Genomic DNA, 16,726 nt, shown 5'->3' with positions numbered 1-16,726 from the left:
CCGGGGGTTTCTATGCCCCCAGGTAGGGTCTCCCAAGGCAAACTGGTCCTAGGTGAGGGATCAGACAAAGAGCAGCTCGAAGACCTCGATGAAGAACACAAACAAAGGACCCAGATTTCCCTCGCCTGGACGCGGGTCACCGGGGCCCCCCTCTGGAGCCAGGCCCGGAGGTGGGGCACGATGGCGAGCGCCTGGTGGCCGGGCCTGTCCCCATGGGGCCCGGCCGGGCACAGCCCGAAGAGGCAACGTGGGTCCCCCCTCCAATGGGCTCACCACCCATAGCAGGGGCCATAGAGGTCGGGTGCAGTGTGAGCTGGGCGGAATCCGAGGGCAGGGCACTTGGTGGTCCGATCCTCGGCTACATAAGCTGGCTCTTGGGACGTGGAACGTCACTTCGCTGGGGGGGAAGGAGCCTGAGCTAGTGCGTGAGGTGGAGAAGTTCCGGCTAGATATAGTCGGACTCACCTCGACGCACAGCAAGGGCTCTGGAACCACTTCTCTTGAGAGGGGCTGGACTCTCTTCCACTCTGGCGTTGCCGGCAGTGAGAGGCGACGGGCTGGGGTGGCAATTCTTGTTGCCCCTCGGCTCAAAGCCTGCACGTTGGAGTTCAACTCGGTGGACGAGAGGGTAACTTCCCTCCGCCTTCGGGTGTGGGGGACGGGTCCTGACTGTTGTCTGCGTTTACGCGCCAAACGGCAGCTCAGAGTACCCACCCTTTTTGGATTCACTCGAGGGAGTACTGGAGAGTGCTCCCCGGGTGATTCCCTCGTTCTACTGGGGGACTTCAATGCTCATGTTGGCAGCGACAGTGAAACCTGGAGAGGTGTGATTGGGAAGAATGGCCGCCCGGATCTGAACCCGAGTGGTGTTCTGTTATTGGACTTTTGTGCTCGTCATAGATTGTCGATAACAAACACCATGTTCAAACATAAGGGTGTCCATATGTGCACTTGGCACCAGGACACCCTAGGCCGCAGTTCCGTGATCGACTTTGTAGTTGTGTCATCGGATTTGCGGTCTCATGTTTTGGACACTCGGGTGAAGAGAGGGGCGGAGCTTTCTACCGATCACCACCTGGTGGTGAGTTGGCTGCGATGGTGGGGGAGGATGCCGGACAGACCTGGCAGGCCCAAACGCATTGTGAGGGTTTGCTGGGAACGCCTGGCAGAGTCTCCTGTCAGAGAGTTTCAATTCCCACCTCCGGAAGAACTTTGAACATGTCACGAGGGAGGTGCTGGACATTGAGTCCGAGTGGACGATGTTCCGTACCTCTGTTGTCGAGGCGGCCGATTGGAGCTGTGGCCGCAAGGTAGTTGGTGCCTGTCGTGGCGGTAATCCTAGAACCCGTTGGTGGACGCCGGCGGCGAGGGATGCCGTCAGGCTGAAGAAGGAGTCCTATCGGGTTCTTTTGGCTCATGGGACTCCTGAGGCAGCAGACAGGTACCGACAGGCCAAGCGGTGTGCGGCTTCAGCGGTCGCGGAGGCAAAAACTCGGACATGGGAGGAGTTCGGGGAGGCCATGGAAAAAGATTTCCGGACGGCTTCGAAGCAATTCTGGACCACCATCCGCCGCCTCAGGAAGGGGAAGCAGTGCACTATCAACACCGTGTATGGTGAGGATGGTGTTCTGCTGACCTCGACTGCGGATGTTGTGGATCGGTGGAGGGAATACTTCGAAGACCTCCTCAATCCTACCAGCACGTCTTCCTATGAGGAAGCAGGGCCTGGGGAATCTGTGGTGGGCTCTCCTATTTCTGGGGCTGAGGTTGCCGAGGTAGTTAAAAAGCTCCTCGGTGGCAAGGCCCCGAGGGTGGATGAGATCCGCCCGGAGTTCCCTAAGGCTCTGGATGTTGCGGGGCTGTCTTGGTTGACAAGACTCTGCAACATCGCGTGGACATCGGGGGCGGTGCCTCTGGATTGGCAGACCGGGGTGGTGGTTCCTCTCTCTAAGAAGGGGAACCGGAGGGTGTGTTCCAACTATCGTGGGATCACACTCCTCAGCCTTCCCGGTAAGGTCTATTCAGGTGTACTGGAGAGGAGGCTACGCCGGATAGTCGAACCTCGGATTCAGGAGGAACAGTGTGGTTTTCGTCCTGGTCGTGGAACTGTGGACCAGCTCTATACTCTCGGCAGGGTCCTTGAGGGTGCATGGGAGTTTGCCCAACCAGTCTACATGTGCTTTGTGGACTTGGAGAAGGCATTCGACCGTGTACCCCGGGAAGTCCTGTGGGGACTGCTCAGAGAGTATGGGGTAACGGACTGTCTTATTGTGGCAGTTCGCTCCCTGTATGATCAGTGTCAGAGCTTGGTCCGCATTGCCGGCAGCAAGTCGGACACGTTTCCAGTGAGGGTTGGACTCCGCCAAGGCTGCCCTTTGTCACCGATTCTGTTCATAACCTTTATGGACAGAATTTCTAGGCGCAGTCAAGGCGTTGAGGGGATCTGGTTTGGTGGCTGCAGGATTAGGTCTCTGCTATTTGCAGATGATGTGGTCCTGGTGGCTTCCTCCGGCCAAGATCTTCAGCTCTCGCTGGATCGGTTCGCAGCCGAGTGTGAAGCGACTGGGATGGGAATCAGCACCTCCAAGTCCGAGTCCATGGTTCTTTCCCGGAAAAGGGTGGAGTGCCATCTCCGGGTTGGGGAGGAGATCTTGCCCCAAGTGGAGGAGTTCAAGTACCTCGGAGTCTTGTTCACGAGTGGGGGAAGAGTGGATCGTGAGATCGACAGGCGGATCGGTGCGGCGTCTTCAGTAATGCGGACGCTGTATCGATCCGTTGTGGTGAAGAAGGAGCTAAGCCAGAAGGCAAAGCTCTCAATTTACCGGTCGATCTACGTTCCCATCCTCACCTATGGTCATGAGCTTTGGGTTATGACCGAAAGGACAAGATCACGGGTACAAGCGGCCGAAATGAGTTTCCTCCGCCGAGTGGCGGGGCTCTCCCTTAGAGATAGGGTGAGAAGCTCTGTCATTCGGGGGGAGCTCAAAGTAAAGCCGCTGCTCCTCCACATCGAGAGGAGCCAGAGGAGGTGGTTCGGGCATCTGGTCAGGATGCCACCCGAACGCCTCCCTAGGAAGGTGTTTCGGGCACGTCCGACCGGTAGGAGGCCACGGGGAAGACCCAGGACACGTTGGGAAGACTATCTCTCCCGGCTGGCCTGGGAACGCCTCGGGATCCCCCGGGAGGAGCTGGACGAAGTGGCTGGGGAGAGGGAAGTCTGGGCTTCCCTGCTTAAGCTGCTGCCCCCGCGACCCGACCTCGGATCAGCGGAAGAAGATGGATGGATGGATGGACATATATACAAACCCCGTTTCCATATGAGTTGGGAAATTGTGTTAGATGTAAATATAAACGGAATACAATGATTTGCAAATCCTTTTCAAATCTGTCCAACTCAACCAACATTAATATTGTTTTCTGAGGCTACTATTCTTGCTTCCCAACAATAGTAGCCTCAGAAAACAATATTAATGTTGGTTGAGTTGGACAGAATCAGACACTTTTAGTAAGAATCTACCGCAGCAAAATATTCGACAGTGTATTTTCTAAGACGGCAACAAGTCGAGTGAGGTTTGTCTCAGACAGACCATAAAACCTCTTCCTTCCCTCCAGCAAACAGGAAGTGTACCTTTTGTTTGTGACATCATGTGACACACGTTTAACACAGAATTCAAACTTGACAAAGTTAAAAAAAAAAACCACACTTGGTGAGTGAGGCTGGCTCATTGTTCACGCTGGTATGTTTTGTCACGCCAACAAAAACTGCGCAGTAAACAACCTTTTTTAGGGTAAGGACCTGATGGAGTGGTTTTAATGACTCAAATTTTCCAAAACAAAATAGTCATCTTCCATGTTGAAATTGTTTTTTTATTTCCTTCTAAATATAGAAATATTTGACATATTAAGCTGAAGGGTGAACTATATATATGTGTGGTGCCATTGATTGGCTGACGACCAATAAGAAACCCGCTCTAAAGTGCACACAAAGTATGGAGTGAAATTACTGCCAAACACACAAAAATGTTTTTACTCACGCCCAACGATTGGTAAGTAAAAAAAAAAAAATCTTCAATCAAAGAAACGATTCGCGAGTATGAAAACAGTTTTCTGCAAATGAAGTACGACCCGCAAGTAAAAAAACAACATTTTTTGGCAGGTATAAAAATGATTTACAAGTATAAAAACAATTTTCTTCATTTAAAAAAATTATTCGAAAATCTTCAATCAAAGAAACGATTCGCGAGTATGAAAACAGTTTTCTGCAAATGAAGTACGACCCGCAAGTAAAAAACAACATTTTTTGGCAGGTATAAAAATGATTTACAAGTATAAAAACAATTTTCAAGCCATATTCAGTTGAATATGCTACAAAGACAACATATTTGATGTTCAAACTCATAAACAGTTTTTTTTTGCAAATAATCATTAACTTTAGAATTTGATGGCAGCAACACGTGACAAAGAAGTTGGGAAAGGTGGCAATAAATACTAATAAAGTTGAGGAATGCTCATCAAACACTTATTTGGAACATCCCACAGGTGTGCAAGCTAATTGGGAACAGGTGGGTGCCATGATTGGGTATAAAAACAGCTTCCCAAAAAATGCTCAGTCATTCCCAAGAAAGGATGGGGCGAGGTACACCCCTTTGTCCACAACTGCGTGAGCAAATAGTCAAACAGTTTAAGAACAACGTTTCTCAACGTGCAATTGCAAGAAATGTAGGGATTTCAACATCTACGGTCCATAATATCATCAACAGGTTCAGAGAATCTGGAGAAATCACTCCACGTAAGCGGCATGGCCGGAACCAACATTGAATGACCGTGACCTTCCATCCCTCAGACGGCACTGTATCAAAAAGTGACACCAATCTCTAAAGGATATCACCACATGGGCTCAGGAACACTTTAGAAAACCACTGTCACTAAATACAGTTGGTCGCTACATCTGTAAGTGCAAGTTAAAGCTCTACTATGCAAAGCAAAAGCCATTTATCAACAACACCCAGAAACGCCGCCGGCTTCTCTGGGCCCGAGATCATATAAGATGGACTCATGCAAAGTGGAAAAGTGTTCTGTGGTCTGACGAGTCCACATTTCAAATTGTTTTTGGAAATATTCGACATCGTGTCATCCGGACCAAAGGGGAAGCGAACCATCCAGACTATTATCGACGCAAAGTTTAAAAGCCAGCATCTGTGATGGTATGGGGGTGCATTAGTGCCCAAGGCATGGGTAACTTACACATCTGTGAAGGCACCATTAATTCTGAAATGTACATACAGGTTTTGGAACAACATATGCTGCAGTCTTTTTCATGGACGCCCCTGCTTATTTCAGCAAGACAATGCCAAGCCACATTCAGCACGTGTTACAACAGCGTGGCTTCGTAAAAAAAAAAGAGTGTGGGTACTTTCCTGGCCCGCCTGCAGTCCAGACCTGTCTCCCATCGAAAATGTGTGGCGCATTATGAAGCGTAAAATACGACAGCGGAGACCCCGGACTGTTGAACGACTGAAGCTCTACATAAAACAAGAATGGGAAAGAATTCCACTTTCAAAGCTTCAACAATTAATTTCCTCAGTTCCCAATCGTTTATTGAGTGTTGTTAAAAGAAAAGGTGATGTAACACAGTGGTGAACATGCCCTTTCCCAACTACTTTGGCACGTGTTGCAGCCATGAAATTCTAAGTTAATTATTATTTGCCAAAAAAAAATTAAGTTTATGAGTTTGAACATCAAATTTCTGGTCTTTGTAGTGCATTCAATTGAATATGGGTTGAAAGGATTTGCAAATCATTGTATTCCGTTTATATTTACATCTGACACAATTTCCCAACTCATATATATATATATATATATATATATATATATACACACACATATACTGTATTTTTCTGAGTATAAGTCGCACCGGCCAAAAATGCATAATAAAAAAATGAAAAAAACATATAAGTCGCACTGGAGTATAAGTCGCATTTTTGGGGGAAATGTATTTGATAAAAGCCAACAGCAAGAATAGACATTTGAAAGGCAATTTAAAATAAATGAAGAATAGTGAACAACAGGCTGAATAAGTGTACATTATATGAGGCATAAATAACCAACTGGTATGTTAACGTAACATATTATGGTAAGAGTCATTCAAATAACTATAACATATAGAACATGCTATACAATCTGTCACTCCTAATCGCTAAATCCCATGAAATCTTATACGTCTAGTCTCTTACGTGAATGAGATCAATAATATTATTTGATATCAGTATAAGTCGCACCCCCGGCCAAACTATGAAAAAAGCTGCGACTTATAGTCCGAAAAATACGGTATTTCAAGCGACCTAGAAAAAAGCGAAAATTTCTCGTCACGGTTATTGTGACCAAAATGATTATTTTCATTATTGTTTTAATTTTCGAAAAGTACTCTTACTAAAATGTTTTAACTAAGTTTTATTAAAAAAAAAAACCCAACACATTCAAAATAATTACCTTTTGTAGAAGAAACATTATTATAAATAATAACACTGTGTTTCATGGACCTCAAGTAGAAAGTTGAATGTGCATATGAATGCAACACATGCATAATAAACAAAGTAATATGGCAGAAATAAAAACAATAACATAAATAAATAAAAATAGATGTGAAAATTGTGCAAGATGGCACCTAATGGCAATAAGACGTAACTGCTATTTTTGTCCATATAGATAAAAAATAGTGTTCATGTATGAGATCTAGTCTTATACATAGGACTGCACGATTATGGACAAAATAATAATCACAATTATTAATCACGATTATTCATTATGTTGGTTAAACAGTGTTGGGGTGTGAACGCGACGCCATCATGTAATTTGTAATGTCTAATAAGAACTCTATAGATAAATGTTATCCATATATTCATATACCAATATTTGTGGTTTTGTTCATTAATAGTATCAACGTGTCATCTTTTTGTCATTATATGATGTCTTTATCTCTATTTTTGCATTTTGATAGAGAGGTATTTTTTTAAAGTTATGTACATGTACACGTACTAAATGTATGTACATACTGTATCGGGACAGATACATTAAGAGTTTGAGCAGTTGTATGTTGTATAGGAGTTATTTACAGAACATCAAATATTAACAAAATGCTTTGTCACATAAATGCTTTTTAAAGTAATTACTTTGTGACATGAAAAAAACATGTAATGTAAAATAACATGGTGTTTACTTTTTGATATCAATATAAAACACAAAGCAATTTGGCTAATGAAGATGAAGTCAACAACACAATTGTGGTTCAGTGCAACAGTTTGGTCAACAAAAATAAACAGGAGTGATATCTCACACATCTAATACACAATCTTCGTACCTCATCGTGTTGATACTTCACGGCGTTCAATTCGATGAGATGACAACATACATAGTATTGATGTTATTTGAACACTGATACAGTTTGCAGTTAAATAAAGGAGGAGTAAACGAAGTAAAGACTTTATAAACAAGTTGTGACAATGTTCACAACACATCGCCTGCTGCAGGTTTCCTCACCTCATTAACTTGGACGCTGTGTTGTGAAAATGAAAGCAACATCAAATATTTTTCTGTATACTTTTAGTGTGGACACAAGTGCGTCTGTCTCCAATATTGTCCACACCTGTCTCCATCTAAACACAGCAGTGCGCCCTTAAACGCACCCTGAGACTCTACGCTACAGAAGTGAAGCGAGGGAAACAAAAGTGAAACGACGCGTTAGTCTCCGTTTACTCCGAGGGAAAATTTACTGGAGCAATAGTATTCCGCCATGTTTTGTTGACCAAAACGGCGCTATATATATATATATATATATATATATATATATATATATATATATATATATATATATATATATATATATATATATATATATTCATATTTTAGGCAACACTGCTTATTTCCTGGAAACAAAGTCGCCGCATGCGCACTAGCGCCGTTTTGCTCAACAAAACATGGCGGAATACTAACTACCGTATTTTTCGGACTATAAGTGGCAGTTTATTTCATAGTTTGGTCGGGGGTGCGACTTATACTCAGGAGTGACTTATGTGTGAAATGATGAACACATTAGCGTAAAATATCAAATAATATTATTGATCTCATTCACGTAAGAGACTAGACGTATAAGATTTCATGGGATTTAGCGATTAGGAGTGACAGATTGGTAAACGTATAGCATGTTCTATATGTTATAGTTATTTGAATGACTCTTACCATAATGTTACGTTAACATACCAGTTGGTTATTTATGCCTCATATAACGTACACTTATTCAGCCTGTTGTTCATTATTCTTTATTTATTTTAAATTGCCTTTCAAATGTCTATTCTTGCTGTTGGCTTTTATCAAATACATTTCCCCAAAAATGCGACTTATACTCCAGTGCGACCTATATACCGTATTTTCCGCACTATAAGGCGCACCGGATTATTAGCCGCACCTTCTATGAATTACATATTTCATAATTTTGTCCACCAATAAGCCGCCCCGGACTATAAGCCGCGCCTACGCTGCGCTAAAGTGAATGTCAAAAAAACGCTGCGCTAAAGTGAATGTCAAAAAAACAGTCAGATAGTTCAGTCAAACTTTAATAATATATTGAAAACCAGCGTTCTAACAACTCTGTCCCAAAATGTACGCAAATGTGCAATCACAAACATAGTAAAATTCAAAATGGTGTAGAGCAATAGCAACATAATGTTGCTCGAACGTTAATGTCACAACACACAAAATAAACATAGCGCTCACCTTCTGAAGTTATTCTTCATTCGTAAATCCTTCGAATTCTTCGTCTTCGGTGTCCGAATTGAAAAGTTGCGCAAGCGTGGTATCCAAAATGGCCGGTTCCGTCTCGTCGAAGTCATCGGGAGTCACTGTCGCTGTTGTTCTGTGAATCCTGCCTTCCGGAAAGCTCGGACCACAGTTGTGACCGAAATATCTGCCCAGGCATTTACGATCCACTGGCAGATGTTGGCGTATGTCGTCCGGCGCTGTCTGCCCGTCTTAGTGAAGGTGTGTTCGCCTTCGGAGCTGTGTGAAAAAAGCCACCCGGCCTCTTCGCGTAAACTTCCCTTAACCACTCGCTCATCTTTTCTTCATCCATCCATCCCTTCGAGTTAGCTTTTATGATGACGCCGGCTGGAAAGGTCTCTTTTGGCAAGGTCTTCCTTTTGAATATCACCATGGGTGGAAGTTAGCATGGCAAGCTAGAACCACAGTGAAGGATGACTTCTCATTCCCTGTGGTGCGAATATTCACCGTACGTGCTCCCGTTCCACAGTGCGGTTCACAGGAATATCAGTTGCTGTGAAATACGGTAGTAATCCGTGTGCGGATGGAGAGATTGCGTCTTTTTATGAACCGGATCCTTTTCGCTTAGTAGGAGCCATTTTGTGGTCTTTACAGATGTAAACAGGAAATGAAACGTACGGTGATATCCGCGCGTTTTTTCTTCTTCTTCCGGGGGCGGGCGGTAGCTTACAGTAGAAGAAGAAGCGCTTCCTGTTCTATGGGGGCGGGTGCTTACCTTGGCGGTTGCTTGCGTAGAAGAAGAAGCGCTTCCTGTTCTACCGGGAAAAAAGATGGCGGCTGTTTACCGAAGTTGCGAGATCGAAACTTTATGAAAATGAATCGTAATAAAGCGCACCGGGTTATAAGGCGCACTGTTAGCTTTTGAGAAAATTTGTGGTTTTTAGGTGCGCCTTATAGTGCGGAAAATACGGTATGCTTTTTTCCTTCTTTATTATGCATTTTTGGTCGGTGCGACTTATACTCCGGAGCGACTTATACTCCAAAAAATACGGTAGTTGTTTTCTTTAACAGATAACATCTCTATTTAAAAACTGCATTTTATGTTTACGTGGGCTATCTTTGGCTAATATTTGCATTTGTTTGAGGATCTTAAACAATAAAATTGGGAAACTATGCAAAAAAAAAAAAAAAAAAAGAATATTTAGAAGGGTGTGTATTATTGTATCGCTGCTATCATGTGTGTCTTACCTGGACAAGGATTTGAAGGACCTCTGGATCGGACACTTTGTTTCTTCCAAACTTCTGGATGTTGAAAGATGCTATCTTCATGGCTGCTGAGAAGAGAATTCATCACATGTGTTTGAACATGCAATGGCGTGTGTACTATCATCACAAAACAAGCGCTTTAACTCCAAACTATGCAGCTGCCGGCACTCAAAGACTGCAAAGAAGATAACGTGCGTGAGAGTGTGTGTGTGTGTGTGTGTGTGTGCCACGTGAGATGCATTTTAAAGTGCAGCTGTGGGGTTTCTTGCTTCCCAACAATAGTAGCCTCAGAAAACAATATTAATGTTGGTTGAGTTGGACAGAATCAGACACTTTTAGTAAGAATCTACCGCAGCAAAATATTCGACAGTGTATTTTCTAAGACGGCAACAAGTCGAGTGAGGTTTGTCTCAGACAGACCATAAAACCTCTTCCTTCCCTCCAGCAAACAGGAAGTGTACCTTTTGTTTGTGACATCATGTGACACACGTTTAACACAGAATTCAAACTTGACAAAGTTAAAAAAAAAAAAACACACTTGGTGAGTGAGGCTGGCTCATTGTTCACGCTGGTATGTTTTGTCACGCCAACAAAAACTGCGCAGTAAACAACCTTTTTTAGGGTAAGGACCTGATGGAGTGGTTTTAATGACTCAAATTTTCCAAAACAAAATAGTCATCTTCCATGTTGAAATTGTTTTTTTATTTCCTTCTAAATATAGAAATATTTGACATATTAAGCTGAAGGGTGAACTATATATATGTGTGGTGCCATTGATTGGCTGACGACCAATAAGAAACCCGCTCTAAAGTGCACACAAAGTATGGAGTGAAATTACTGCCAAACACACAAAAATGTTTTTACTCACGCCCAACAATTGGTAAGTAAAAAAAAAAAAATCTTCAATCAAAGAAACGATTCGCGAGTATGAAAACAGTTTTCTGCAAATGAAGTACGACCCGCAAGTAAAAAAACAACATTTTTTGGCAGGTATAAAAATGATTTACAAGTATAAAAACAATTTTCTTCATTTAAAAAAATTATTCGAAAATCTTCAATCAAAGAAACGATTCGCGAGTATGAAAACAGTTTTCTGCAAATGAAGTACGACCCGCAAGTAAAAAACAACATTTTTTGGCAGGTATAAAAATGATTTACAAGTATAAAAACAATTTTCTTCATTTAAAAAAATTATTCGCAAGTTAAAAAAAATTTTTTTCCAATTACAAAAACTATTTTCAAGTATAAAAACGATTTTCTTCAATTAGAAAATTATTAGAAAATTATTCGCAAGTGTCAAAACATTTTTTATGCAAGTAACAAGATGATTTGCAAGTTAAAACAAACTATTATGCAGTTACAAAAACAATTTTCAGGTATAAAAACAATTTTTGGCCAGTAAAAAAAATATTCGCAAGTTAAAAACATTTTTTTCCCCCCAATTACAATAACTATTTTCAAGTATAAAAGCAATTTTCTTCCAATTAGAAAAACGATTCGCAAGTATTAAAACAATTTTCTGCAAGTAACAAAACAATTAGAAAGTAAAAAAAAAAAAAAAGTCAATTACAAAAACTATTTAAGTATACAAACTATTTTCTTCAATTCGAAAAATGATTCGCAAGTACTAAAACATTGTTATACGAGTAATAAAATGATTCCCAAGTTAAACCAATAATGTATGCAATTACAAAAACAATTTACCAAGTATAAAAACAATTTTTGGCAAGTAAAAAACCATTTTTGGCCAGTAAAAAACGATTCGCAAGTTAAAAAAACATTTTTTTTCCAATTACAAAAACTATTTTCAAGTATAAAAGCAATTTTCTTCAATTAGAAAAACGATTCACAAGTATTAAAACAATTTCTGCAAGTAACAAAACGATTACAAATTATAAACTTTTTTTTTTCAATTACAAAAACAATTTTTTAAGTATAAAAACAATTTTCTTCAATTAGAAAAACGACTCGCAAATATTAAAACACTATGCGAGTAACAAAATGCTTCGCAAGTTAAAAAAAAACATTTTTGGCAATTACAAAAACAATTTTCAGGTATAAAAACAATTTTTGGCCAATAAATTCCAATTCGCAAGTTAATTTTTTTTTTTTTCCCCAATTACAAAAACTATTTTCAAGTACAAAAGCAATTTTCTTCCAATTAGAAAAACGATTCACAAGTATTAACACAATTTTCTGCAAGTAACAAAACACTTAGAAAGTTAAAAAAATATATATGTCAATTACAAAAACTATTTAAGTATACAAACAATTTTCTTCAATTAGAAAAACGATTCGCAGGTACTAAAACATTTTTATGCGAGTAATAAAATGATTAGCAAGTTAAACTAAAAATGTTTGCAATTACAAAAACAATTTAGGAGGTATAAAAACAATTTTTGGCAAGTAAAAAACAATTTTTGGCCAGTAAAAAACGATTCGCAAGTTAAAAAAACATTTTTTTTCCAATTACAAAAACTATTTTCAAGTATAAAAGCAATTTTCTTCAATTAGAAAAACGATTCACAAGTATTAAAACAATTTCTGCAAGTAACAAAACGATTACAAATTATAAACTTTTTTTTTTCAATTACAAAAACAATTTTTTAAGTATAAAAACAATTTTCTTCAATTAGAAAAACGACTCGCAAATATTAAAACACTATGCGAGTAACAAAATGCTTCGCAAGTTAAAAAAAAACATTTTTGGCAATTACAAAAACAATTTTCAGGTATAAAAACAATTTTTGGCCAATAAATTCCAATTCGCAAGTTAATTTTTTTTTTTTCCCCCAATTACAAAAACTATTTTCAAGTACAAAAGCAATTTTCTTCCAATTAGAAAAACGATTCACAAGTATTAACACAATTTTCTGCAAGTAACAAAACACTTAGAAAGTTAAAAAAATATATATGTCAATTACAAAAACTATTTAAGTATACAAACAATTTTCTTCAATTCGAAAAATGATTCGCAAGTACTAAAACATTGTTATACGAGTAATAAAATGATTCCCAAGTTAAACCAATAATGTATGCAATTACAAAAACAATTTACCAAGTATAAAAACAATTTTTGGCAAGTAAAAAACCATTTTTGGCCAGTAAAAAACGATTCGCAAGTTAAAAAAACATTTTTTTTCCAATTACAATAACTATTTTCAAGTATAAAAGCAATTTTCTTCAATTAGAAAAACGATTCACAAGTATTAAAACAATTTCTGCAAGTAACAAAACAATTACAAATTATAAACTTTTTTTTTTCAATTACAAAAACAATTTTTTAAGTATAAAAACAATTTTCTTCAATTAGAAAAACGACTCGCAAATATTAAAACACTATGCGAGTAACAAAATGCTTCGCAAGTTAAAAAAAAACATTTTTGGCAATTACAAAAACAATTTTCAGGTATAAAAACAATTTTTGGCCAATAAATTCCAATTCGCAAGTTAATTTTTTTTTTCTTTTCCCAATTACAAAAACTATTTTCAAGTACAAAAGCAATTTTCTTCCAATTAGAAAAACGATTCACAAGTATTAACACAATTTTCTGCAAGTAACAAAACACTTAGAAAGTTAAAAAAATATATATGTCAATTACAAAAACTATTTAAGTATACAAACAATTTTCTTCAATTAGAAAAACGATTCGCAGGTACTAAAACATTTTTATGCGAGTAATAAAATGATTAGCAAGTTAAACTAAAAATGTTTGCAATTACAAAAACAATTTAGAGGTATAAAAACTATTTTTGGCAAGTAAAAAACTATTTTTGGCCAGTAAAAAACGATCCGCAAATTAAAAAAAAAAAAAACTTTTTTATAAAAGCAATTTTCTTCAATTACAAATATGATTCGCAAGTATTACAACAATTTTCTGCAAGTAACAGAATGATTCGCAAGTTAAAAAAAACATTTTTGGCAATTACAAAAACAATTTTCAGGTATATGGGGACGGCGTGGCGAAGTTGGTAGAGTGGCCGTGCCAGCAATCGGAGTGTTGCTGGTTACTGGGGTTCAATCCCCACCTTCTACCATCCTAGTCACGTCTGTTGTGTCCTTGGGCAAGACACTTCACCCCTTGCTCCTGATGGCTGCTGGTTAGCGCCTTGCATGGCAGCTCCCGCCATCAGTGTGTGAATGTGTGTGTGAATGGGTGAATGTGGAAATAGTGTCAAAGCGCTTTGAGTACCTTGAAGGTAGAAAAGCGCTATACAAGTATAACCCATTTATAATTTATAAAAACAATTTTTGGCAAGTAAAAAAGCGATTCTTCCAATTACAATAGCTATTTTCAAGTACAAAAACAATTTTCTTCAATTAGAAAAATAATTTGCAAGTATTTAAACAATTTTCTGCAAGTAACAAAACAATTAGCGAGTTAAAAAAAACATTTTTTTCCATCACAAAAACTATTCTGAAGAATAAAAACAAATTTTGGCGAGTAAAAAAACGATTCGCAAGTATAAAAACAATTTTCTGCAAGTACAAAAATGATTTTGAAGTATAAAAAAAAATTCTTCAATTTCAAACTTTTGGGGCACCCCCTCATCCACCTGTGAATCGTTTTAATTGAAGAAAATTGTTTTTTGACTTGTGAATTGTTGTTTTAATTGAAGAAAATCATTTTTTTACTTGCGAATCGTTTTGATTGAATTTTTTTTTTTTACTTGGGAATTGTTTTAATTGAAGAAAATTGTGTTACATGTATCATTTTAATTGAAGAAAAGTATTTTTTGACTTGTGAATCGTTTTAATTGAAGAACATTTTTTAACTGGTGGATTGTTGCTTTATTTGAAGAAAATTATTTTTTGACTTGTGAATTGTTGCTTTATTTGAAGAAAATTATTTTTTGACTTGTGAATCGTTTTAATTGAAGACATTTCTTTTTACTTTTGAATCGTTTTAATGGAAAACAACTTTTTTTTTAGCTTGTGAATTGTTTTAATTGAAAAAAACTTTTTTTTAGCTTGTGAATTGTTTTAATTGAAGAAAATTGTTTTTTGGCTTGTGAATAGTTGTTTTAATTGAAGAAAATTGTTATTTGACTTGTGAATCGTTTTAATTGAAAAAAAATGATTTTTTTTTTACTTGTGAATTGTTGTTTTAATTGAGGAAAATTGTTATTTGACTTGTGAATCGTTTTAATGAAAACAATTCTTTTTTTTGACTTGTGAATAGTAGTTTTAATTGAAGAAATTGTTATTTTATCTGCGAATCGTTGAGCATGAATGAAAACATTTTTGTGTGTTTGTGGAGTTTTGCCGATAATTTCAATCCAAAAAGTCTCTTTCTATCAACACCCCACTGGATTGGTGCACATCAGGGTTGAGTGTCGTCATAGCAAACGCAGCAGAGTAGATTTTAAAGCGAAACAAAGCTGACAATGAAGGCACTGTAGGAGATCCGGGTGACACACAGACAGCAGACATGTCTGGACAGGAACGTAACATCTAATATATGCGGTCAGTCAGCAGACACAAACATCCTTTACTCTTTTTGCTTCACAGTGTTGGTCTGGTAATGATTTTAATCAGCATGCTGATGAAGTAACTGGCACACATACACACAAAAACACACACACACACATACATATATATACACATACATACATACATACATACATACATACATACATACATACATACATACATACATACATGCATACATATATATATATATATATATATACATATATATATACATATATATACCTATACACATATATATACACACACACACACACACACACGTATATATATATATACGTGCAGCATGTTGGTAGCATAGGCAGTTTAAAGTTATATTTACATACAACACGTATGCAAACACACACACACCTGTTTGCTTAGAAGCTGCTCTGCAAGTCGGAATTTCTACTCAGCACACACACACACACACACACACACACACACACACACTTATGAACACACACTCGCGTACATCACTATCATGTCTGTAGCTATCGCCTGTTTTAGTAATCCATTAATCTACCCATTAGTCTGTGTGATTCATTAAGTAATGGGATAAAACATGTAAAAGCCTCAATGTGTGTTCTAGGTTAAATAGTTGATAGCGATCATCCATGAGTGAGATGGTACCAATCACAGGTATTAACTGTACAGTTTTCCATTGATCTATGGTCAGTGTGACAATATCAACACAATATCTGAACCAGTTTAAACAATTAAACAACTGTTTGAGCAAAACAAAGTCAATAGTACAACATAACTCAACAAAATGTGAAATGACTATTTATTAATCATTTAAATCTGCTGTATTTTTAATGTTGGTCATTATGGCGGCACTCGGACAACCAAGTGTTTTCTGGGGTGGTACTGCCGCCACTCCGGTGGCATTAGTCTATTGGCTAATTGTTACCCTCTAAGATTTGAGTTAGTTGGTGTAGCAAATATCACGGTGAACATTGTTAGCGCCGACCAACACATCCGGTCTTACTCGCTTGATTGATTGATTGATTGAGACTTTTATTAGTAGATTGCACATACAAGCAAGCTTTGTAATCTGCACGGTCTCTCCCAGCTAATAACACTACCCACAAGGGTGTGAGATTCCACCCAATCAACCATAGATCTCATTCTCACATCAGACCGGCCTATAATAAAAAATAGCGGGGTCATGATCTGTGGTCTTAGCGACCACTATCTAACCTTCTGCACCCGCAA

The 16,726-nt window shown here is 38.6% G+C and overlaps 1 protein-coding gene across 9 annotated transcripts in view; it reads right to left on the bottom strand.

Annotated features, from left to right (window-relative positions):
- The window catches only part of LOC133617559 (deoxyribonuclease-1-like), a 241,866-nt gene that overhangs the window by 21,987 nt on the left and 203,153 nt on the right, over positions 1-16,726 (bottom strand). For 8 of the 9 annotated variants that reach the window (XR_009817031.2, XR_009817030.2, XM_061977590.2 and 5 more), the window contains one exon: positions 10,021-10,106. Coding sequence is in view for 7 of the 9 variants with exons in the window: in XM_061977590.2 (XP_061833574.1) it covers positions 10,021-10,106 (86 nt within the window). In the remaining 2 variants the exon portion in view is untranslated. The remainder of the gene's footprint in view (positions 1-10,020; positions 10,107-16,726) is intronic. The other variant, XM_061977594.1, reaches the window with a different exon arrangement.

The sequence above is a fragment of the Nerophis lumbriciformis genome, linkage group LG18, assembly GCF_033978685.3.
Source record: "Nerophis lumbriciformis linkage group LG18, RoL_Nlum_v2.1, whole genome shotgun sequence".
NCBI lineage: Eukaryota > Metazoa > Chordata > Actinopteri > Syngnathiformes > Syngnathidae > Nerophis > Nerophis lumbriciformis.
Note: the sequence above shows the minus strand (reverse complement) of the source record. Positions and strands in the feature narration are given on the sequence as shown.